Source organism: Trichoderma ghanense, assembly GCF_004382785.1.
Source record: "Trichoderma ghanense strain CCMA-1212 chromosome Unknown scaffold_3, whole genome shotgun sequence".
NCBI lineage: Eukaryota > Fungi > Ascomycota > Sordariomycetes > Hypocreales > Hypocreaceae > Trichoderma > Trichoderma ghanense.
In genome coordinates, this window is record NW_027395666.1 from 919,692 (window position 1) to 940,609 (window position 20,918).

Sequence of the window (20,918 nt, forward strand, 5' to 3'; positions counted from 1 at the left end):
CAAATCATCATTGGACGGCGTCTGCTGTAGCACCTTCATTCAAAAGCATGCCCAAAAACTATGTAAACTCAATCCCTGTAAAAGACGGTTATCTACTGTCTCAGAGAGCGTCACCATCACATGTGTAAGTTCACCAGGTCTTACCGCCCCGCCAGGCCATGCTGAGCTAATCACACACCCCGCGGTGGCTCAATCGACCCCATCAATTTGACCATCTTTGCGACTTGCAGAGTCACAACACCATCTCAACCAAAGCGTCAAGTCAACCAAAATCTCTACTCTCGCAACCACCACCGTCCTTGGCCTCACAATAGACAACTCACCTCCTCCATCACCCAGACATCGAGCCATGGCCACCACATTGACGCACCAGCCCGCCGCGGCCGGCCCAGCAACAACAACCGCTCCCTTCTCCACGTCCTGGTCCTCAAGATATCGAGGCGTACGTTCAACCCCAAATCCCAATGCGCCTCAACCCCAGCCCTCAGCTAACCCCCCAAACCCACAGGCCACAGTCGAAGACCTCGATCCGCCCGCAGCCCTCTCCCTCAACCCCTCCGACGCAATCTCCCTCGCCCTCCTCTCCGCCTTCGAGCGCGAATACACCCACCTCACCGTCGTCGACTCCGAAACCCGCGCCCTCCTCGGCTACATCTCCATCCCGCACCTGCAGTCCCTCCTCGAGGCCGGCCGCGTCCAGCCCTCCGACCCCCTCTCCGCCGCCATGACGCGCTTCCAGCGCAAGGGCCGCACCTATCGCGTCATCACCATGCAGACGCCCCTGGAGGAGCTCGAGGCCTTCTTCCGCGGCGACAAGCCCGACGGCGAGTGGCAGGAGGAGTTTGCGGTCATCACGGACGAGAATAGGCGGTTCGTGCTGGGCGTTGCGACGGTGCAGGATTTGGAGGAGTTTGTCAAGAGGAGGCCTGCTTAGAGACTAGGTCTTCTTTGGTGGATGACGGAGAGGCAAGAAGCTACTTCTGGTTGAAAACGATTCGGGGCCATGAATGTCTGCGGTTAGCGGGAGGGCATGGTTGGAAATGCGCTTTTTCGGCCCTAGACGGCGTTTGGGAGGATGTTTGGCCATATTCAACATACGCGCAAGTCTCGAGTTCCTTTGTTGGCTTGCGCAACGATTTGAGAGCCGGGAAATTGCTCACAAAAGTGTGGTAGATGGAAGTCTTTTATGCTCAACAATCGTATGTAAAACATGCAGAGGACGTCTACCCATGGCGTAGGGATTCAACACTCGTCGGCCTCGTTTAGGTTTCGACGTGACCTGCTGAGGAACTAAAGGAGGCATCTGATGATAACGTCTGTATATTTATAAGCTTTCTTAGGCCCTTTGTCTTGATCTCGCAAAACCGACATAGCAGGACCTCAGTCCTCCTGTATCAAACCAATCACTCCTCCAACTCCCCATCAAAGTCATACACCAACCGAATCTGCGCCCTCTCCTCCCCCTTAGTCACGACAACATGCCGACAATACCTCCTCTCCCCGTCCACAATCTGGAACCCCCAGACCTGCTCCGCAACCCACCCCCTCTCCGCGTTCTTGGCCACGTTGGTGATGAAGCTCTTGCCCTCGCCCTCGACCTCCCACCCTTTCTTCAGGAACTCGTCGGCCACCTCGTCCAGCGAGACCCACCGGCTCGACCCTTCCACCGTGCCAAACAGCCAGTCCGTGTGCCCGCGCGCGAAGCCGTCCATGCACCGGTTCTCCTGCGTGCTCGACAGCTTCGACGCCGACTGCACAATGTCAATGTGCGTCACGGGGTCCGTCGACGTGTTGGGCGGGTTCGGCGGGCCCTCGTACTGGCGCACCTCGATGGTGATGGTCGCGAGGCCGATGGCCTTGCGCGTGATGTAGCCAATGCCCTGCAGGGCGAGGACCGGCTCAGAGGAGTCGGAGAGGGACTTGTTCTGTTGGGTTCAACGTCAGTTTATGCGCGGCGTGATGTGGTCGAAGCGCGGTCTGGGAAGAGGAAAGAACAAATGCACTGCGCAGTCCAAACAGCGCTTGCACTGAAGCCAGTCATGACGCTCAATGGCAGCCCTCTCGACGAGAGCCATCGTCTTCTGGGAAGCGCGAACGATGGATCAAGACCTGACGCGATGACGAGAAGGAATTGCAGCTATCGCCATGGCGGGGGAGGGGTAAAGCAACAGGATGCGTCTCCAAATTCCTATTCTCAAGAACCCGGCGAACGCTTCAGGCACAAAAACAAGCTAAACAAGGAACAAACAACACATAGCAGACACAAAACCAGAGGCGCCGCAAAAAAAAAAAAAAAAAAACATCACGTCTTGGTAAGGTACATACCAGAGTCCAGTGGCCATTGAGGTTCTTGGTAGTCTTGTTCGACGGCGCAGCCATGATTGCAATTCTGTCCTCGCAAATTGTCTAGCTTGTCTTTCTATGACGATCCAGAGAGATAACGAGTAGAGAGCGAAAAGGTAAAAGAAAAAAGAGATGCTTCGTTGAGTTGATTACGCTGACAAGCAGAAAAGAACGAGTTGGGAAAAGAGGGCGGAAGATGGCAAACGGCAAGTCTGGGGCATTAAATGCACATCACTTCCCCCGACTATCACAAGCCTAAAGTGTTGAGCAAAGTCGCAAAAGCTCACTCAGCTTCCGAGGCGCGAACTTCTGCTGCGCTGCTACCTAGTTCCGCAAAAGCACCGAAACCCACGCCCTGTGACACACGCCCCCTCCCCCGGAAATCCCCTTACCGTACCTTCTTCACCTATAGGCAACTTCGTAGAGCTGAGTGATTGACGGCTACGAACCTTGACTTGCGCATCTCCTCCCCCATTTCGACTGGCGCCTTTCTACTCCAAATTGGCCGTGGTGCTTGATTGATGAATTGGGTTCTCCCCGACTCGTCATTGTCTGCCGCCGACACAGCCAAGTTGCTCCGTGCGGGTTGCACTCCGCTCTTTTGACGGTTCACCTCATCGGACGACGTTTGCGTGTAGTACTCCCTAGTGCATAGATTAAGGCGGCAAAGGTTGTCTCAGAAGATTCACTTTTACGAAACGGTTGGAATCATGGAAGACAGAGGTTGTGAGGTCATATTGGGGACAAATATTCTCCAGTTATTCGTGTACAGCAGGGTAAACAGCACGCCTCCGTAGAGACTCGCAACCAGGTCACACCAACCACAGACCACAGACCGCATCCCATTATCCGCATTCCACCAGCCCCTTGATACCTTCAGAAGCGAACCTGGAAACAAGAAATAGAATCAAAAGTTTATGGGAAGCTGAAAACGAAAGGAAAAAAAAGGACAAATGAAAAAAAAAGACAAGCCCTGCATCTGTAATTGAAGTCAACTCCCCGGGCGGATATCGTGCTACTCTTCGGAACCGTGCGTGGATATCTAATGATACAAGAGACCAGAAGTTGTTTGCTGGCTCGTTCAAGTCCTCAATCGGCATCTCCGTAGATCCCAAGACCATCGCGCCTGGCGTTTCCTTGCTTTCAAGGGCTATCCGCGCTCGTCTGCAAGCTGTTCAACCACGAGGTCTGCGTGGGCGTCAACCGGCCGCTTGCTTCTCAAATATGCATACGTGTCGAAATGAGTGCGGAATCGAATCGGTCATGCTTTTGATGTGTCGCGCTCCAGGCGTTGCGTGGGGTCCTGCTCAACTCTCCTCATGGCCACCACTTCATCTGCTTGTAGCTCTCAATGACCTCTTCAACAAGCTCTTTGGTAATGACGGGCTTCTCGTACTTGAAACCCACGACGCTTTCCAACCTGCTGCCATCCATGCTGAGGTCCGTGTCCTTAAGAAGCTCCTTCTCCATGAAGGGCGTCAGCGGGCCTGGCCGCGTGATGCCGGCGTCGGATAGCAAATCAGCCCAAGGGCCGAGAATCTCGTCGTTGACGTCGTCGACAACGCTGTCGAGGTTCAATTTCGCAAAAGTGCTGATCAGCTGGCCTTGGAAGCCCGTCTCGATCTTGAAAATTTCGCCGATAATGTCGGCAATGGTGCCCTGCGTGGTGGCGCCCTTGTCCACCACGTTGAAGATGGGCACTTTGCCCATCTCGCTCTCGTTCCAGTTGGGCTTGCCGGCGTCGTACCAGGCGGCAATGTCCCAGAGGGCTCGGGATACATCATGGATATGCGCCGTGTTGGTTCGCAGATCCTTGGACCACAGCCACTTCATTTCGCCTTCGATGTGCTGGTAAACGCGGGCCATGCATAGGGCTGTCGCAACCCATTGAGAAGCGTATGGGCCGTACACGTGGGGGAGGCGGACAATGACGAGATTAAGCCTGTAGACACGACATTGTAAGATACACAGGGCTTGGGGTAGGGAAGGGTCCGAGTGCGGCTTACCCCTCGATCTTGGCCAATGCCTCCTCTGCCTGCAGCTTGAAGATGGCAATCTTGCTCCATGGCTTCAACTTGTCTCCTTCCTTGCTGGGGGAAGAATCCGACTTGTATACCATGCCCGTGCTTAGCTCGACAAAGACCTTGACCTTGCGCTTGGCAGCCTCCTGGCCAACGGCAAGAGAAAGGTCCAAGGACCTGAGCTTGTAAACCTCGTCTTCCTGCGAGTATCGCGTCTCGCCACCGCAGTTAAAGACATAGTCCCACTGCTTGCCGTCGGGTCGGTCGAACACTTTGACGAGGGCCTCTATTTTAGAGCAGCACGCAAACTTGTCAGTGACGGCCATTCGTGGAGAGCAGAGGATAGGTAGGTAGGCAATCAGGAGGGGAAAGGACAGCTACGTACCCGGCTTGCTAGCGTCGGCCTGCATGAACTTGCTCTGGGCGCATGCTTCCGAAAACTCAGGCGCCAGCCAGGCGAGCTGAGGCAGTACCTTGTCGACGATTCGGACTTCTGAGGCAAGGTTGTTCTTGTGGATGTGCTGGGCGAGGAAGCGGCCGATATAGCCCAAGCCGCCAATGATGAGGACCGACGGCTTCTCATCAGCCATTTTCAAACCTGCTATCGCGTTCGGGGAGGCGGAGGCTGTATAGTAGCGAGGTTGTCAGGTTGCGTAGTGGCGGGCCACGGACTCGAGCGAGCGACTGCCTTTCTCTGTTTCGTACGCCTTGGTCGGTCTTTATTCGAGCCGGGAGGGAGCAGCTTCGCTAAGAGAGTGCCGAAGGGGGTCAAGTTATTCTACCGTTGGGCAACGTAGGAGATGCCGTGAGCTGTGCACGGCTTTCTCAAGCTCGAGAAAGACAAGGCGGTAGGAGGGAGGGGGGGCGAGGAGGGGGGAGCAAGAAGAGAGGGGGGAGAAAGAGAGAGTGAGAGAAGAGAAAGAGGGAGGTCGAAGGCTGCCTTGGGTACTAAAGGCTAAGGTAAGGGTAAGCTCTTGACCTTTTGAGGAGGTGGTTCGGCCCAGGGACCCGGATCACCCACTGCAAACTGCCGGAGAGCGAAAAAGAGCAGCAACGGCAATAGCAACAGCAACAGCAACAAGCCGAGAAGAGCAAGACGCAGAGCAAGGCGCAGAGCAATGCAAAGGGCTAGAGCAAAGAGAAGAAGAACAAAGCACCGAGAAGACCAGGGACGCGGCGCACTGTGCCAGGGAAGCCGAAGCGGGAGCCGAAGCGAGAGGCAGGAGACGAAAGGCAAACTGGGGGGTTCTGTATTTCGCAGACAAAAGAGACAGCCAGAGTCAAAGAGTTCAAGAGTCAACAGTGACAAGAGAGACAAGCCAAGCAAGTGCCTGAGACGGAGTGGATGGGATGTGGATTGTCCAAGGCAAGGCAAGGGAGCTTGTATGGAGAGAGACTGGGCCATGGAGGGGTTCTGCCTTTATTTACCGCCGCCTCGAAGAATCCGGTGCATGTAATGCAAAGAAAAAAAAAAAAGAGAAGAGGCCCCCCCACCAGGACAGCAGACAAGAACCAGACAGAGGCTCCCCGTCAATGCTGCCCTTGTTCCGCCGCCAGTCTCACGGCTTAGAGCCCAAGATGGCGGTTTGTCATGCCGTGTTATTTTTGCTTTCTTCGCAGGTGTCGCGCAACTGATCCGGAGGGTTGTAGTATTGAGGAGCGATGCGTCGGTCAGAGTTGTAGAAAAGGAACGAGGCAGTGACGATGTCTCAGGCAAGGAGGAGCGAGCACAAGGTATGGAAGGTCGCAGCACCTCTTCAACGTCGTTGCTGCTCGTACTGTGCTCTGTACTCGCACTCTGCGCCCCGTAGAGGAACTAGGTACTAGGGGAACATGTCAGTTATTACAGGTGCCACAGGTGCTACCGTCCACTAACCTCAAGTACGCGGTACACGACTCTCAGGTCCTTGCGACGGGGACGTTAGCCGAAGCTCGACCGGGCTGCTCTGCTTCCATCGATTAATCTCAACTGCAACATGTAGCCTGGATGCAGGTCGTCATCAATCTCTGTCCCCATCCAAGTGCGAGTGCGACACTGCCCGCGCTGCCCAACAAGTCGCCATACGAGGTACCGAGCCTTTGCGGGAGAGCCCCAGGCACCATCCAGGCACGCATGGGCTGTGACTGGCCGGCGAGACAGGGAGTGGAAGACGGCACAACACAGTGCTGATTGATTGACGATGGCTTCCACCGCAGGCATGGGTGCGTGCTGCTTGACCTGTCCTGTACTGTAGCAGCAGCCGACCCATGGCCAAGGCTTCAATCCGAGTCGCTGGCTTTTCGCCCCCTCGCTGCCGCTTCTCTAGGCCGGCCGCACAGAGACTCGCCCCAGCAAACAACTGACAGCTGTGGTGGGCGACATCCTGCAGCCCCAAGCCAAGGACTCGTCTGTGCGAGGACGGATGCGTTACGCTGGTCCTACCAGACAAAGAGGCCGGGGCATGTCCAGTACTGTACTCGTATGTACTGTATCTACAGGGACGTGGACAGAGGTGCTGAATCTCGAAGCGGCTAACCGCTGCCAGGTCCCAGCATCCCTGCCTGATATCCCCACCGCTCTGGCGGGTTAAGCGGGCTGTTGTCATTTGCCAGACAAGCAGGCCGAGTCTCCATCTCATGTCTCGACTCTCGAGAGACTCTGGCTCTCGCCCTCAGTGCCAAGCACAGCGGGAGTGTCTGGTTGCTTCCCGCTCATCATGTATGGAGTATCATCATCTCTCTCTCTTCTTCAAGTGGGAGCTAAAAATGGCCCAAGTTGACCGCAGTGCGTGTCAGCTCCCGCGGGTTGGTGCGGCGGCTCAGCCATCATGCGTGTCAAGTCGTTGCATGCGTCGCGACGCCGCCACCACCACCACCAAATAATGCTTGCTAACTCCTACTTGACAGTTGCAATAGCGCCGTGAACATCCATGGCTCATGTCCGTGGCAGTTCCGTCATTGCGGTCCAGGGTTCCTCGCTCATTGCCTGCAATTCCCGGGCTCAATATGCCTTGCCTACTCTCGTGCCCACAAGACAACGCCGCGACTCCGTGTCCATTTCTCGACTAACAAGAACGGATACTTGAGAACCCGTCTGCGAAGCCCTCGGTGGCTGCCATGTCGAGCGTGCTTTCTGCAATCCAATCTGCGACCCGACCCGACGCCGCCGCCCGACCGGAACAGTGAGTGGCGCCACCATCTTGGAAGCCATGGCCTTTGGGCTTCTGCCCTTGTGACACTAGGCAGTGGGACTCTTGTTGCGCCATGTGCAGCCTTCAGGTGGGACGAACCGCTCCGAACGGGGGCCATGACATGGACATGTTATTAACAACAGAAGCTAGGCTAACGGGGAGCTCTTCTGTGTCTTGGCTACGACGGCCTCTACCTTCTGATCTTGGTCCAGAAGCGGCCAAGACGAGGTTCGCCGAGACCAGTTCTATCCTCCTTGACAACCCTCACTAGACGAAGACGCATACGGATCATGTACCTTTGAACTGTCTTGATTCCCAAAAGCCTTCTCAATAAGACACCGGGCAACGTGGGGTGCGGGGTTTGCTGCATATCGTTCCAAGCGTTGTTCTAGAAGAGAGCACCTCGGCCAATGACTCGACATTCTAGACAAAACAAAAGCTGACCGCATTTTTGTCTCACAGGCTGCAAGACGCTTCGGCGTTTGAGCTTCCTCCTCTTCATGCGCTCTCTTGCTCCCCCTCCAACCGCCAGATCGTGGAGAACATGGTCGGAGTATGGAGCCTGTCATTGCAAGCATGATTCGGAGCCATTGTACCTACCCTTGTGTCTGCAGCATCCAGACCGAATACAGTTGAGAAACCCGTGGCTTACAAACAAGCAAACAATCAACCCACCAGCCCGTTTTCAATCTCGGAGGACAGGGAGGCATCGACTCCAATAAGACCCACATCCATGATTTGGATGTGCCTCTCGTCTGTACATGCTCGTATGCCCATGTACCGAGTCAAAGACGCTTTTTCGACTGGAACACGCACGAGACAGCCCTTGCGCGGCTTCTTCGCCTGTTGTCAAAGGGTGCCGTGTCCAAGACAGCAATACGCGGGGTCTTTGGAGCAGGGAGACGCATTGTCCACCTTTCAAAGTACAACCGCAGCCGCGATGTCTGCAGGATATGGTAGGTGCTAGCTGACAGATGGTACTTGTTGGACACGAAGCCTCAGCAGAATTACTAACTCGTATTAACATAGTCTGCACATCATGTCTGCCGAGTATGGGGGCGCTGCAGGTCAATATGTAGGTGACCGGCAAGGATGTCGTTACTACCATACAGGCAACCTCGCGGCAGTACTACTCAGGCATGTACTTCGTAGGCAAAGACGACTCGACAGTACCGTTGGATTCTCCGAGGCTGGAAATGACAACTCTTTTCCTGTGCTCTTTACAGCACGCCACCAGTGGTGCATTTGGACATTCAACGACGAGTCATGGACAGCAACGCCATGCTGCTTTGCCATGTTTCACGGTCAGGGCTTTTTGTCCGCTCCGCTCTGGCCGCCCGTCTAGACCGAGGTGAGCACACACAAGTGAGCGGAGCTTTGCGTGCGTGTGTATAATGAGTTGAAGCGAGTGAGCTTACCTTGGAATCCGTAGACATTTTCACCATTGTCACCCGACTTACCACGACTCCTGCCCAGGTGTTGCGAGTGCAAGATGTCAAGGAAAAGGACGTATCAGGTCCGGATCAAAGCAAAGATGCTCTTCTCTAGCAAGACATATCGCCCTCATCCTCGAAGTGTGTGGAATACCTTTGGCACACTCTGTCAGGGAGGCACTCTGAGTGATCCAAGCTGGCACGCTAATAGCATCAGCCGCAGGAAACGGGCCACCGATTGACGATGTTGCATTTTTCGAGCAGCATTTGACCACCCCAAAGCCTCTGCGAATGAAAAGAAGAGCAGCATCGCAAAGGGATCCGCCGAGGTGCAGCAAGCAATCTACCGCCCATCGTCACGGGGGCCCAGCCTCGAGTTGCGTCGGGTTTTTGCTTCCAGGGGAGCCATGCGGACAAGGGGGGGTCTGGTGCCTACGAGGAGATGGATCCCAAACTGCGTAAGGTATGCGTCGGGTATTTTCCCCCTCAGTTTCATTGCATAGTACAAGATAATCTCTCGAGTCTCTCTTTGCTTAGACTCTGCCTGTACTTGGTATACGATACCCAGGTTGCAAGTCATAAGATATGACAGCATCTGGGTACCGGAAGCCTAGGATATGCCGGACCTTCGCTGCACTCCGCTCCGTTCGTCTCCATTCGCAACAGGGTCTTGTCCGCGGGCGCAGTGAGCATGGGTCTCGGTGGGAAGATTGAAAGTCAGGCACAAGTTGTTGATCTCCGACCGAATACTGATCAACAAACAGTCATAAATACAATGCTACCTGCGCCTGTTTTTCTTCGCTAACCTTTGGCGGAGATGTAGGAAACAGGGCTAAAAGCCGCGAATATCACGATCAACGTTCTTCTTTGTACACATTGCAAGTTCAAGCACGGAGTAGTGCTATTATATTCGAGTGATTTACGGGAATGAGCTCATCCATGGTGACAATATGTACTCCTGGTGTGCGGAACATCTGCTCTGGCTGGCCGCTTGGCTCCGTTACGACATGCAAGGCATACCGTCGACTCTTAATCTAGCCAGTGTTTTCCCGTCTTTGTCAGTTGGAAGCATGTTTTTATTTACGAAGATCCTACTGCTACATGTACGCATTTGCAGAGTGTAGGCGATGGGTGATATGGCCCGAGTTGCAGTGCAGATGGCGTGGTGAGTTTCTCGAGCCTTAGCCCCCAACCTTTTCTGTCTTTTGCATGTGGCTATATGCATATTGTTGCGGTGTTCAACTGTGGCTGGCATTGTATCGTCATGTTTGGTTTGATATTGTAGGATTGTGCTGTTGCCTTCTTGTGGGATTGTGTTATTCCTTACCCCGAGTGGCCTGAATAGAAGAGGGAGTGTGACTATTACTAGTGGACAAGGCAACCGCTGCTCTGTTATGGGCGGCATGCTGTATGACTGACCTGAACACAACACGGGCTATGACTACAGGTTTCGTAAGCCATAAGTGCTTCAGCTCTTCTGAATAAAAGGAGTCTGATACCAAGTAGTAGTTGGGGTGTGTCTGATCTGGGAGGTCAGTAGACGTTCATTGTGAGCATGACTTTTCACACGGAATCAAATTACTTCATGCAATGACCCTCGAGCTCTTGATCAAAGCAGATTTTTATGACTCGGAACAATCTCAGAATTCAGAAATTATCATGAAGTTGAACTTGAATCGATAATAACTCCGAGGGAAACGGTTGCCGCCTTTCGGCAGAAATGTGATTTAACCAGCATTCCTCGCCATGTTTTCTACTTCTTCTTGTCTTGTACGTGTGTTTCATCGTTTAGCTACAGAGCCGTTATATCACAAATGGTCATGTACTATTTTTGGGACTTGTCAAAGGGAGAGAGGTGAGATGGCTCGACTCTGCTGATCAAGGTTGGTAGTCAGTCCTCCCGTAAAATGGGCATCGCCACGCACAGAGACTTCAATGCTCAAGGCAGGGATATATGCTCCCTCGACAGAGTCGATACAGACGTCACGAGACGGTGTAAGCATGGAATAGATGCGAGGCAAACACATCAGCCACTCATTTCCCTTGTGAACACCAGGCAGACGATATATCCATGTTGGCTCTAACAGAGACAAAAATAACGCTTCATTCAAGCTCTTTCACACAAAAAAAAAATGAGAAAAAAAAACACAAATCTTTCTCCCAAACATCTAAACACACCCACATACATCCCATCAATCTGTGGAATCACTGCATCACCGCTTCATGCTCCCGATAAGCTCCCTCTGCGTCTCCCTCTCCCTCGCCCCATCGCTCAAGCTGCCCACGCTCCGCAAGTCGCCCACCACGTCCTTTGCCTTGCCGAAATACACGTCCTGCAGCAGGTTGCGCATCTTGAGCTCCATGTCCTCGACGAGGCGGCCGACGTTTGCAATGTGGCTGTCGTCGTTTTCGACGGGCAGGTCCTGCTCGACCTGGCGCGTCATGTTGCCGCTGAGGTCCATGTCGCCGACGGTGGCCTCGACGTTGGTCGACAGGGACAGGATCACGGTGGAGGTGAGCTTGTAGTGCGTCGTGCGGCCGCGCTCGATGGCCTCGAAGACGTGGATCGAGTCCCAGACGCCTTCGGTGTTGGTGCCGGGGGTGGCAGCTGCGAGCAGATCGAAATCACCATGTCAGGCCACACAATTCATATACGCCACGGACGGCAATATCCCATGCAGGGCACGAACGCACCTTTCTTAACCAGCACCACGCCCGCAAACCCATCATCCAGGTTCCAGAGATACACGCTGCTCACACCGCCCTCGTAGTACAGCTCCCGGTAGATGTCAAACGCCTCATTGGCCTTGACCTCCATCTTGCGCACCCGCTCGTTGGGGATCGCGCCCTCGCCGGCGCCCTCGCTGCCGCCGGGCCCGACGCCGCCGACGCCGCCCTCGTCCAGCGGCGGGTCGAACTGGTTGCTCCATGGGGAGCGGTAGCTGTCGCCGTCGCGGTTGTAGTCGCAGAGGAGGTAGTCGCGGCCCGTCTGCTTGCAGCGCTTGACGGTCAGGGGCTGGTCGACGGACGAGAGGAGGTCCTCGGTCAGGTCCGGGGCCAGGGAGATGATTGCGTTGAGGTGCTCGCTCGTGTGTTTGGGGTTCAGGCGGCGGAGGAGGTCGCTGGATGGGGTTGAATGGAGGGGGGGTCAGTCAATCGGTTTGGTTCTTCAAGAAGTGAGTTCGTAGATTGGGCGTTGGGAGGGCAGTAGGGCAAACGTTGTTGAGAGGGCATCAGGGGGTGAGAGACAGCGGTGGGCTGCTCTGGGTGGTGATGCGTGGCATGGAGGGGATGAGAGGAGAGGAGAGGAGAGCAGAGGATAGGGGAGGAAAGAAAGGCAAGGGAAAGCTCACAGCGCCGAGTCAAAGGGATCCGCAGCCATTGCAATTGCCGGTTTGCTGCGGTGGACGCAGCCTCAAGTAAGTGATCGAAGGGAGTCGGGAGTGGTCTTTGTCAATGTCGAGGCGAGGTCGGTCAAAAGCAGTTGTGTGAAGCCCAAAGATGCTGCTGTTGAAGGTCGCGGGGTTCGGACTCGACTGAAGGTAGGGGTCGGGTCGCCAGGGGGGGTCAACGTCACCAGTAACGGGCCCGTAAGACGCCGGCTAGCGGCTGATAGGAGCTCAATGGATTGACCCCGCCAAAGGTGATTGGAGCTCGATGAGCTGTTGTTGGTGCTTGGGCAATGATGGCAGCTATGACAGACAGAATATGGCTACATTTCCTCAAGTCCACGAAATGGGCATCCTGAAAGCAATCTATCAGATGTGGTGCTAAAAAAAATAGGTATTGCTCAATCCGCACTCAATGAGTTTTCCTCGTCAAACATCCATCGTCTCCGTAATCGACCTCTCCAAGGCCCCAAAGATCCAAGGTAGAAGAAGGCAAGAATCCGCAAACGCTCCGCAACTAAGCCTCCCTTGTCTGCAACGACCAAGGGCACAAAATCCAACAAGATCCAAAACGCACAAGTCTCGAATCCTAAACTACCAAAGCGCCCCTTTTCCAGACCCTCTAGCCAAGAGACAACAGACAGACCAACGCTGTTTCCGCCCTGCCCCTGCCCCTGACCTTGACCATGTAGCCCGGCCCGAACCGTAACGTAAATCGCCCCAAGAACGCCCCGCCAGTTTCTTGCTTCTTCAAATTCGTGTCACCCAGCAGCAGCTTGTTTCTGCTGCTCCTCTCCCTTCTTTCTTGGTTTGTGTCTTTCGCACTTGTTTGCTGCTTTACATCATGTCAACATAGACAATTGCTCCGGTAAACAAAAGTAGGTACCCTAAGGGAGGAAAAGCAAAGCCACTGGCCTTTTCCAGAAGACAGAAAATACAAACGTAAACATAACTCTTTTCCAATGCCTAACAGCACCAGAGAAGGGTACGGCTCCGGATTGGTCGCCGCCTCGCCAATCACTCAATCACAGTGTCGCATAGCAGGCAATATGCCTGTTCTGTCCACTGCTTGTCTCCCCCTTCGACGTCTCTTAGATCCGTAATCTGCCAGACGGTCGGGCCTTCGTTCATCTTGAGGGTGGCTTCGAAGAGACCCTCCCAAGGCTTCTTGGACGACTTCTTTCGCTTGCCCTTCTTGGCCGGGGCTGTTTTTGAGGACTTGTCCGAGCCGTTGGGCAAAGCCGGTGTTGGCGTTTCTGTATCTTTGGACGACTCATCGTCTCGTTGCTTCACAAGCACCTGGTCTTTGATCTCGGTACTGGCAACAATGGGCGATTTTCTGTCTTCTCCCTCGACCGAGGGGCTCAATAGGCGGTACGGCAGATCTTCCTTGGCTGCCTCCTTGGGCTCCTCTTTCGTGTCCTCTTTCGCCTCCTCCTTAATGACCGGTTCTCCCGACTTATGGGGGATATCGGTCCCCAGTCGATCGTACACGCGGGAGAGGACATCGTCGAGCAGGCAGTCGTAGTGCATCCATTCCTCGCACGCCTTGTTTGAGCAGCCAACGAGCGTTTTGTCGGGATTGGCGGGAGTCTTACACTTGCAGACAAGGGCGACTGACTATTGGAACATGTCAATATCAACCACACTCGATACAGCAATGGACTGGACCGTCGTCACAAGCAAGTACATACCGACAACTCCGACGTTCTAGTGTTGAACGCCTGTCTCCAATACAGAGACTCTTGGATGTCGTCGTCGTTCGACTCGATCCACTGTTTGACATTGACGCCCATGACCACACTGACCACATTAATAATGTCCACTGTTGGACCGTTAGCAAAAAGAAGAACGCACTCAAGGGTGTCTTGGAATGCTCACTGTGGTTGGAGGCAATCAGCTCGTGCTGCCCATGGTATGGCTGACGGCCGGCGATTTGCTTCTTGCCATCCAGAGTACCCAGAGGCAGCTCCTCGGGCCAGTACATCCAGTAGACGCGGGCGTATACGTGATGCTCGTCCGAGGCCCGAACCTCCAGTATCCGAGCCACCCAGTAGTCGGCCTTCTTGGCAACCTTGGTAGCACCGGCGGGCAGGGAGTTTTGTCGTTCCATGGTCGCCTCGTTGGCCACGTAGACAAAGTCTTCAGTATAGTACTTGACGCCGTTGACTGCATGGATTCGCCGTCGGTTAGAGATGAAGTCCATCGGCTTGGCCGCTCAGGCTCTGGGACGCTGAGCAGCGAAGAAGACAGTGAATGGGGGAGGATGGAAACTTACGGACGAAGCTGTTGTAGCGCGTCATGTCGAGCCATTGCTTGCGGGGTTCGACGGCGTAGTAGAGCTTCAGCGACTGGCTTGTCCTGAACTTGCCCTCGGGATGGAAGACTGCGTTCTGGGTCTGGACCTTCTTATTGGTGTCCTCGTCCGACTTGTCGTGCTTGCGCTTCTTGGACTTGGGCCCGTCCCTCTCGCTGCGCTCCGGCTCCGAGACGACGGTGACGGTGAAGGGGCAGTCGGCACGGTTCTCGTCCGCGACGGCACCGTCGGTATTACTAGCGGCGCCATCCGAGGCAGGGCGAGAGCGCTTCTTGGGCTTGGAACTCATCGCAGGCCAATTTGGCAGCGCGCCTGCGGTTGTCGCGCAAGGCTGAAAGCGTCGCGCGTCGTGGGGATTCCGGGCGGCCGGTGGTCGTCTTCAGGGCGCAGCGACTTGTTGTCGACGAGCTGCTGCTGCCTCGCTTTTGACGAGCGCGAGAAACGAGAACCGCAACGACGCAACGGGGGGTGTGGTTTGTTGACTGCGTCGGCCTCGGTCGGATCTGCACGTAAACACAAGCGCCCCCGATGAAATACCTGAGGTCACACAGGCAGTTCTGCAACGGCGGCACGGGCCCTGGTAGATCGGGGAGCAACGAGATAAGGTGGGATTCCTTATGCACCGACTCGTCGATGACAGCACAGCTTCTCTCAGCCTCTGGCAGAATAAGAAGAGGCGCGGGCTGGAGCTGAGCCGGGCGTCAAGCCACCGCAATCCGGGGGTCGACCAAAGAAGACAAGGGGATTCGGGTGATGGAAGGGGGGGGATTGACGAGGGACAAGGGAATCGCGCAAGAAACTAGGAAATGAATGAAGGGATCTTTTGGTCCTGTTCGTTTTCTTTTGCGACTTTGGCTCGGATTTTCTGGGGCTTTTCAATTTTCGGCCTACCGAGCAGAAGTGGGTTTGTTTCGACAGCAACGTTTGGAGACGAGCCAGCAGTCGGTCCCTGCACGGCGGAGGCTGTGGCTAAGAGAAGTGATATGAAGAAGAGAACAATGATGAAAGCCAAAGGTGCTCATGGAGAGAAAATTCTACAATGGCTCTCTTTTCTCTCGATCAATCGCGGTATCCAAAACGACGTGCTTTGGCAGATGAAGATAAGGTAATAACAGTGCATAGGAGGATACGAAAAAAGGCCGTATGAGAATGAGAGACAATTAGAGACAGCCGGATGTACCTGCCCAGGCGCTTACAGTGGCCGGGTACCTCACACGGGCTCTACTGTCCGTACAACGCGAAAACGCAGCGAAAAAGAAAGGGAAAAACCCGTCCAGGAGCTTGAGACGGATAGGACGCGCAAGAGGGCTGGAACGGCCAACGTGAAACCCCGCCCGCTATAACCAAGTCACTAGCATCGCTGCCGTCAAGTTCCTTTTCAGCGGCCTGGGGGCCTATTTAGCCGTGTGGCCTACCAAGGACATGGAGTGAACTGAATAGTGCTGCGGTTGGATCCTCAGAGTGCAAGGTATCCCCATAATAACGGAATGTCACTACGAGGAAATATTCGGGAGGACATCCCTGGCCCGTACAGAGCGGTGTTTGCTTGCACTCATCACGGGCCTGTCATGTCGACGCAGATGCTGGATCACCCGAGGCATTCTGGACATCTCCTATATCAGAGCTTCACATAATACGCTAACAACCGAAGAACCATCCTCAGCGAAGAGAGGTCGGTGACAGAATTTAGCATAATACTATTACTGCATAGCCCTGTTCAACAACCAACATCTCGCAGATATAAAATGGAAAAACAGGCCAAGTAGCCTCCAGTCAAGATCCCAAAGTTCCATGGCAATTTCTAGAGCTCATTGACCGAACAAAACGCCTACGCTATGCACAGCAGGTCGTTGACATATCCCTATCCATTTGGGACGCCAACGACCAAGAGAAGAGTATTGAGCCATTGTGACCGACTGCAGCTGTTAACCAAACATCCCCAAACCTCACCGTCGATGTGAGGCGCTGCCATTGCCCTCTGTCGCCTCATAGTCTGCCAGTATTCCGTGAGCCGCTTCCTCGTCGGCTTCGTCTTCCTCCGCATGGTCCTCGGGGTCAAATCCCTCAATCGTCTCAGCGAGCCTCTCGCCCTCTCTCTTGCCACGCTCAACGTTGATGAAATAGATGAGAGGAGCGGGGAAGCCAACAAGTGCGCCGAGGAACCAAAACGCAGGCCTGATGCTTCCGGTCCTGTCGATGATGGCCCCCACTATCGCAGGGCCGAAAACGCTGGATCCCTTGTCGGTGATGGCATACAGGGCGTAAAAGGCGGCTTCCGATCCCGGCGGAATCAGCTCGCCAAAAAGCGAGCGGCAGTAGCTGCTCAGGCCACCCATGACGAGGCCATACACGGCGGCCAAGGGATACATCTCCCAGGGTTGCTGTAGTCCAACAACGCCCCACCGCTTGATGAACGGCAGGTAACCAAGGAGGCCGTAGATCGGGATGAGCTCAAACAACGCAATACAGACGAGAATTGTCTGATGAGGTCTCAAGTTGAAGGCCCGAGATATCCAGGACCAGCCAAAGGCACCAAAGATGCCAGCCATGGTGGCGATGACGTTGATCATGCCCAAGGCCCATGGCTCCATGTGAAGCGAGGTCTTGGCGAACAGAACGGCGGTGGAAGACGTCGTGGCAATGGCATCCGAAAGGAGGAACCAGCCGCATAGAAAGAGGCTGATGTCCAGCAGACGTCTGGCCAGCTGAATTGTGCGAAACAGAGACTTCCACGCAAACTTTAGGTATACCCACCAGGAGGCGCCGTCTTTGCGTCCTTGTATCGTCAGAGCCGGTCCCGGCCTGGGTCTCAGCCACATCGCAGCAGGGATGGTAAAAACGGACCACCAAGCTCCAATGATGAACAGCACAACCCTCTGGGACCATGTCGTGTTCTTCATGGCAATGAGGATGGAGATGGAGGCACACTGCACAAACAAGGCAGCACTGTAGCCGATACCGATGCCCAAAGAGGATATGTGAGTGGAAAGCTGAAGCTCCTTGGAGGTAATTTCCTCATGGGTTGCGACCCGTTTCAACCCATACCGTGAACGCCGATCGTCAGGAGGCAGCAGGCCCGAAGTGGAATCGGCCATGGCTCCCTCCAGGTCATCAGTTGAATCTCCCATATGGTGGGTATCAAAGGGCCCATCTGCCGAGTCGGGCGATTCCGATACGTAGGCTTCCATCACTTCCGGATGGTTTCGAACCAGAAGCGGGAGAAACGAGTTGAGTAGCACAAACGATGCACCAAAGGACGTGTTGGAGATGATGGTCAATACGGCGCCGAGCAGATATGTGGTCTTGCTGATGAAGATGAAGGCCATGACGGAGAGGCCACCGAGCCAGGCGAAGGCGAGAAGCAGCCGCTTTCGATAATTGCCGTGGTCGGCAGCGCAGCTGATGCTGACAACCAGAAGCGCCTGCAGTAAGACACTGGCGGAAAAGGTATACATGGCAAAGCTTGCCGTGTTGATTTGGATGCCCAATACATAGACGACACACTGGCCGTCATCCTCCGACTTGCTGTCGCTGGAGCCGCAGGGCTTGTCCGGATCGGACAGGAGGACGCCATTTTCTCGAGCAAGCGTCTCTAGGAGGATCGGGATGAAGGAGGCTGTTGTGGATCATGTTAGCCGGCGACTTCTTCTGCTAGGGGGTTGAGAGACCGGACGGCCCCAGCAATACAATGGACAAGAGAGCTGATCCTCCGTCTCTTACACGAATGGATTCCAAAGGGAAGACCAAACAAACAAGCTTCGTAGCACGCAAGACAGACTCACCAATGCCGCAAATGACATACGTCTCGGCCGCGAAGCCGTACATGTACCACCCCCAGATCTCCTTCTTGCTCGTCGGTCTGGCATCGTGGCCCGCATACGCCGGCACGCCCGGCCGCACGTCGCTGTCGAAGCTGTCGCGCAGGCTCATGTCGTCGTCGCCCGAGGAGTGCTCGTCGTCGGCCTCGAAGGACGAAGTCGCGTAGGATCGCTTGGACAGGATGGACAGCCCCGACCAGAAGCGCCGTCCTTGGAGCTCCGGGCGATGCGGCGTCATGGTCGTGGTCTGACCGCGGCCAAGGCAGTGACAGCACAGTGACAGGCCGGCCCACGTGACTGATTAGGTACCTCTAGCAGTAGGTTAGTACCTTCCCCAGTCCAGTCGGAAGCGGTCTGTGCCTGTGGCTGCTGGTCTGGCCTCGAGCTGCTAATGCACCCCGCGCCGTTGCAGCAATTCGCGGTGGACACAAACAATCATGAGCCGCCCAGAGGCTGGAGCTCGCATCCGTGCGTCGAAAGCGGCGGGATTCCGTCTGCTGTTGCCCTGTGTCGAGGTTCGGAATGGCATCAGCGGCTTCTCGGCTGGTTGGCTGCCTTTTGCTGATGAACAGGGCGGTGCTGGCCAGAGGCTGAGCAATCAGGCTCAATAGAAACACACCGTCGCTCGACTAAACATACCTTTATGCCTCTAGACAAGCTCAATTTCAACTGCAAGCCGGTGGCCCAATCGAAGGATCAATCTCAGGCACATCCTCGTGTTCCCGGTGGGCGAGATGCAACCCTTTATGTGCCTGCTGCATTATGAAGCAGCTCGATCACATCCCCCCTCTTTCTCTTGCACATGCTGCCCTTCGCTTATTCGCTCCCGGGCGCCCCTACCGATGGAAGAACGCCTCTCGTTTGCCGACCGTCTTGCTTGAGCCTATCTGCGCTTCTAAACATGGACCTGGTTTAGCCCTCTTCTCTTCGAGAAACCAACCCTTTTTCGCATTGATCGGGTGGAGAGCTCCCGCGTCACTGACCCAGTCTTGCCACTTTAGCTGATGCTACGCCGAGCTGCTGCTCTTCAGCTAGCTGGGTGAACGCGCTCTTTTTGCGATTTCGCAGGTCAGCTGAGGCCAAACATGGTCCTGCAAGAGGTGTTGAACCAAGCTGTCGAAGAAGTCCGCCTCGTTTTCTGGGACGCGGGTTTCGATTATTCCCGAGATTGGCGCCCATGAGATCAAGCTGGTGCGCTTTGACGGCGACCCGAGTGGGGATGCAGTGTGAAAGCGACGATGACATGGGCAAGATTGGCGGGCGACGATCCCTCCCGTCTTTTTGGTGGCGTGATGAGACCTTTGGGTGCTGCTGGGTTTTCATTCTGTGTCTGCGATGCCTTATTACCAACCGTTCGACGTCTGGAGAGAGAGAGGTGATATTGAACAGATACCCGCTGGACGGTTAAGCCAAGCAGAAGGGCGGTATACCGTTTCTTCGACTTTTCTTCGACATTTTTTTTCCCCCAAAATGTGACTCTTTTCACAGCATCCATCGATCCGACTACAGCTTGCTGGATTTACAACACGCAGGTCTAGAAGAGTGGATGTGGCGCGACTTGTTTCGAGGGTTGTATTCCGCTTATTATCTTGCATGCCATCGTAATCCGGGTGACAGCATCGCAAGAGCAAGATACAAGTGCGACAAAATCGAAACTCAACTATGGGATATCATATCTTTTCTCCAACAAGGGCGACCGGCGAACCCCTACACAAACATCGTCAACACCCCTGCCGGTAGATGGTTTCTCTCTGCCCTCGCCACGCCGACTTCACAGTCGGCAATCGAGTTGCTCAGTGCTTGAAAGCGCCAAATAGCTTATGCTTGAGCTTGTCCGCCAGACCAACCGGCGCCACGGGGCGAGGCTTCGCATGAGCCGGCTCGTCAACACGATGCTCGTTGCCTGCGCCGCCCCGGCCCGTGTGGTATCCTTGCGAATCCTGGCTCACGCGAACAGCAGCTTCGGGGACAACGTCCGTATCAAGGCGGTGCTTCGAGGCGGTTCCAACGTCGGCGATATTGCCGGCACCTGTTACACAGCAACAAGTGTCTTAGCTGAGACTGCTTACATGGAGATGACAGTTGATGGGGTGACGAGTGGGAAAGAAATCGCCATTCGCATCTCGGTGTAAACGTACCTCCTCGCCCTGCGCTGAATGCGCCGTCGCCATGGCTGCCCACGATTCCGGTTCGCACCACTTCGCCGTCGACATATTTCGTGTCATCCACGTCGATGTTGCCCGCGCCGCCGCGGCCGTGTGAGACTTCGGTAGCCATGAGGGAGCTGTTGTAGGTGTCGTTCGCGGTTTCTCGTGTGCGAAAGAATGAGTCGATTTGAGTTGGGGACTTGATTCTTGATTTGAACGTTATAAGAGCTGTGAAGCCGCAACTATAATGCAAGGTAAGACAGAAGATAAAGCTACCTTT

General features: G+C 54.9%; 8 protein-coding genes across 8 annotated transcripts; 2 read left to right on the plus strand and 6 right to left on the minus strand.

Moving 5' to 3' along the window:
* Positions 1–349: 349 nt before the first annotated feature.
* Positions 350–934, plus strand: CCMA1212_003614 (uncharacterized protein; the record flags this gene model as incomplete). The annotated part of the gene is made up of 2 exons (XM_073700955.1): positions 350–442; positions 509–934. 2 exons carry the CDS (start codon positions 350–352, stop codon positions 932–934), a joined length of 519 nt encoding a protein of 172 aa, XP_073560159.1.
* A 469-nt stretch (positions 935–1,403) lies between these two features.
* CCMA1212_003615 (uncharacterized protein) lies at positions 1,404–2,379 on the minus strand (the record flags this gene model as incomplete). Its single annotated transcript, XM_073700956.1, has 2 exons — positions 1,404–1,925; positions 2,326–2,379. The coding sequence occupies 2 exons, from the start codon at positions 2,377–2,379 to the stop codon at positions 1,404–1,406; spliced, it is 576 nt and encodes a 191-aa protein (XP_073560233.1).
* A 1,281-nt stretch (positions 2,380–3,660) lies between these two features.
* On the minus strand, positions 3,661–4,954 carry CCMA1212_003616 (uncharacterized protein; the record flags this gene model as incomplete). Its single annotated transcript, XM_073700957.1, has 3 exons — positions 3,661–4,285; positions 4,350–4,650; positions 4,750–4,954. The coding sequence occupies 3 exons, from the start codon at positions 4,952–4,954 to the stop codon at positions 3,661–3,663; spliced, it is 1,131 nt and encodes a 376-aa protein (XP_073560571.1).
* Positions 4,955–8,800: 3,846 nt separating this feature from the next.
* On the plus strand, positions 8,801–9,082 carry CCMA1212_003618 (uncharacterized protein; the record flags this gene model as incomplete). Its single annotated transcript, XM_073700958.1, has 2 exons — positions 8,801–8,915; positions 8,967–9,082. The coding sequence occupies 2 exons, from the start codon at positions 8,801–8,803 to the stop codon at positions 9,080–9,082; spliced, it is 231 nt and encodes a 76-aa protein (XP_073560463.1).
* A 2,098-nt stretch (positions 9,083–11,180) lies between these two features.
* Positions 11,181–12,349, minus strand: CCMA1212_003619 (F-actin-capping protein subunit beta; the record flags this gene model as incomplete). The annotated part of the gene is made up of 3 exons (XM_073700959.1): positions 11,181–11,575; positions 11,662–12,089; positions 12,321–12,349. 3 exons carry the CDS (start codon positions 12,347–12,349, stop codon positions 11,181–11,183), a joined length of 852 nt encoding a protein of 283 aa, XP_073560464.1.
* Positions 12,350–13,373: 1,024 nt separating this feature from the next.
* CCMA1212_003620 (uncharacterized protein) lies at positions 13,374–14,962 on the minus strand (the record flags this gene model as incomplete). Its single annotated transcript, XM_073700960.1, has 4 exons — positions 13,374–13,976; positions 14,051–14,181; positions 14,238–14,525; positions 14,635–14,962. The coding sequence occupies 4 exons, from the start codon at positions 14,960–14,962 to the stop codon at positions 13,374–13,376; spliced, it is 1,350 nt and encodes a 449-aa protein (XP_073560260.1).
* Positions 14,963–16,619: 1,657 nt separating this feature from the next.
* Positions 16,620–18,729, minus strand: CCMA1212_003621 (Autophagy-related protein 22; the record flags this gene model as incomplete). Its single annotated transcript, XM_073700961.1, has 2 exons — positions 16,620–18,289; positions 18,456–18,729. 2 exons carry the CDS (start codon positions 18,727–18,729, stop codon positions 16,620–16,622), a joined length of 1,944 nt encoding a protein of 647 aa, XP_073560259.1.
* Positions 18,730–20,284: 1,555 nt separating this feature from the next.
* On the minus strand, positions 20,285–20,768 carry CCMA1212_003622 (uncharacterized protein; the record flags this gene model as incomplete). The annotated part of the gene is made up of 2 exons (XM_073700962.1): positions 20,285–20,520; positions 20,630–20,768. The coding sequence occupies 2 exons, from the start codon at positions 20,766–20,768 to the stop codon at positions 20,285–20,287; spliced, it is 375 nt and encodes a 124-aa protein (XP_073560262.1).
* Positions 20,769–20,918: the final 150 nt, after the last annotated feature.